The sequence below is a fragment of the Phaethon lepturus genome, unplaced genomic scaffold, assembly GCF_000687285.1.
Source record: "Phaethon lepturus isolate BGI_N335 unplaced genomic scaffold, ASM68728v1 scaffold9260, whole genome shotgun sequence".
NCBI lineage: Eukaryota > Metazoa > Chordata > Aves > Phaethontiformes > Phaethontidae > Phaethon > Phaethon lepturus.
Window position 1 is genome coordinate 1 of NW_010511147.1, and position 2,500 is coordinate 2,500.

Consider the following 2,500-nt stretch of genomic DNA (forward strand, 5'->3'; position numbering starts at 1 on the left):
ATTGCAGGGGGTTTGGACTAGGTGGCCTTTAGAGGTCAATTTAAACCCAAACTACTCTGTGATTCTGTGAAACTCAATCCTAAAATGTAAAAAAGCAGGTAATGGACACTTTCAGTTTGGCAGGTGAGCCAAAAAGCTAGTTTGGCAGGAAAGGTATGAAATTTAAACCACAGTATTCACGTTTTTAAATCAAAATATTTTACTGAAGTAAAATGATCTGCTCAGTTTTGGCTTTTTTTCCCAGTTTAAAGTTACTTTTTAAACAAATGAGTGCTGGTTTGATGCAAACTAAGTAAAAATTGAATGCGTCAGCATAACTTCAAAAAAAAATTACTCGACCCACAAAACTTTAGATTCAAAGTTTCTGTACAGTTGTTGAAATTAGTGATTAAATTAAACATCAGATTAATTAATTCTTTCCAGAAATGCCCCAAATGGGGTCTCCCTTTCTGTTATTTGGGGGAAGCTTCATATGTGAGTTGATTTTGCTCAGCTCATGTGCCAGAGTGATGGTACAGTAATGTGAAGGAAGAACAACAGCTTATCTAATGCTTGTTTAGGTACTTTCTATGAAGATCATTAAACATATCAGTTAATGACAGTTCTTTGGTGACATTACTATGTATGACAGACGTTATTATTGAGCTAAAAGGAACGGGGAAGAGTTCAAAAATTAAAAGTGATTTTTGCAGGATGTATAGCATTGGTAAAGAGGATGCTTCTTCTGAAGAGTTCAGAGTTTGCCATTACTGGTTTTCCCAAAGGGCCATCCAGTGAAATCCATATGAAATAGATGTTTTCCAGTCACAGTGATGATGCCTTCATTTTTCCAATAACTCAAGCTGTTTTTTTGTTTGTTGTTTAGTTTTGTGGTTTTTTTTCTCTGGTGAAGAGCTGTAGGGTTTCTGATTTAGCCTTTTCTTTTTCTTCCACAAGCAAAATGTAATCAAGTCATAAAGTTTCAGTCTTGAATACTTACAGTTATGGAGTGGTAGTCACAGAAATGTTAGCCTTTATATTGGATGTCAGTGGTAAGTTGTTGGGAGCCCAGGCCGGGGTGTGGATGAGCTGGAAAGGCTGGGGCTGCCCAATGTCGGACATGGCTGGTTCCAGCAGACCCACCGCAGGGCACAGCTGAGCCCCTCATAGACTATCATACCATATGTCATAGTCTACGATACCAGCTATGATGGTATTGTAGACTAATGTATGTAGCTGTGTTCTGGAGACTGAGTTTATTCTCAAGAGTGATGAAATTTTACATTCTCAGGTTTTCATACCTTCATCCTTACGCTGCACCAACATGTACAGGTTTCCACTGAAATGTTTAAGGTCAGGATATCGTTCATATAGGACTTATATGGAGATTATGTTTTCTACTTGTGTTATACTTGCATTTCTGATGACACCAAAGGCTTAGCTTCTGCTATTTGTGTTTCTTAGTCACCTTCAGGATAAACTAAGAAAATAACCTGTATGGCACATACTGGCTAGTAAAAGTACATCCAGGAGAAAAACCTGTTTACTGATGCATGATAACTTGCTCTCCAGCATTGTGCTCTGTGCAGGTTTGAATGAGGTAGATTCTTAAATAGACTTGTAGATTTGTATTTTCAGTTTATTCAAGATCTTAGGCCAAAGCACTTTGTGATATCTAGGTTATTGATTCTTTTTGAGATGCTGTGATTTTAGTGAGAGACCGGGGTGAAAAGATCTGGGTTTTGGCTGGAATAATGCTTTGGTTTGCACATTCGCCTAGATGTTGAGTACTTTGATGTGTTCTAGCTCAGGTTGCTTAAATAACATTAACACAATTGCAGATGCAGCATGTTTTCTGAGTTTAATCATACCCGTGAAAACTCTTTAAGAAAATAATTTAAAATATGTTTACAGTAAATCTTATAGTTATCTTTTTTCTTAATTGATTTTAAGTGGTTTAAATTAAGTACTTTTTGATACAGTGCTTACAGTAATACTGTTGAATTAGATATGAAAATAATTCATGCGAGTTGCTTTTAATTACGTGCCAGTGATTAATTTGTCTCCTTTCTTTTTTTGCCAGGAAAAGAAGAATATATTGCAACATTCAAGGGATCAGAATACTTCTGCTATGATTTATCTCAGAATCCCATACAGAGTAGCAGTGATGAAATAACTCTGTCATTTAAAACACTTCAGAGGAATGGACTGATGCTTCACACGGGAAAATCGGCTGATTATGTCAATCTTGCACTGAAAAATGGAGCTGTCTCCTTGGTCATTAATTTGGGCTCAGGGGCCTTTGAAGCGCTGGTGGAACCTGTGAATGGGAAATTTAATGACAATGCCTGGCATGATGTGAAAGTAACCAGGAATCTGCGTCAGGTAACAGTACAATGGATACAAGAATAACTGACATTGTTATGAGTAAATGCTTGATGATTTGAAAATTGCATAGGGTGACATTGGATGTTTAGCAGGCATTTGATTAGTTTTTTATTTGCACAAGGAGGGATATTCC

General features: G+C 36.9%; 1 protein-coding gene across 1 annotated transcript in view; it reads left to right on the forward strand.

Moving 5' to 3' along the window:
* Positions 1-2,062: 2,062 nt before the first annotated feature.
* LOC104617561 (neurexin-1) overlaps positions 2,063-2,500 on the forward strand; it is a gene marked incomplete at both ends in the record, with an annotated part of 64,543 nt that continues 64,105 nt past the window's right edge. Inside the window, one exon of the mRNA XM_010282915.1 lies at positions 2,063-2,364. Within this exon, the coding sequence (XP_010281217.1) occupies positions 2,063-2,364 (302 nt within the window). The remainder of the gene's footprint in view (positions 2,365-2,500) is intronic.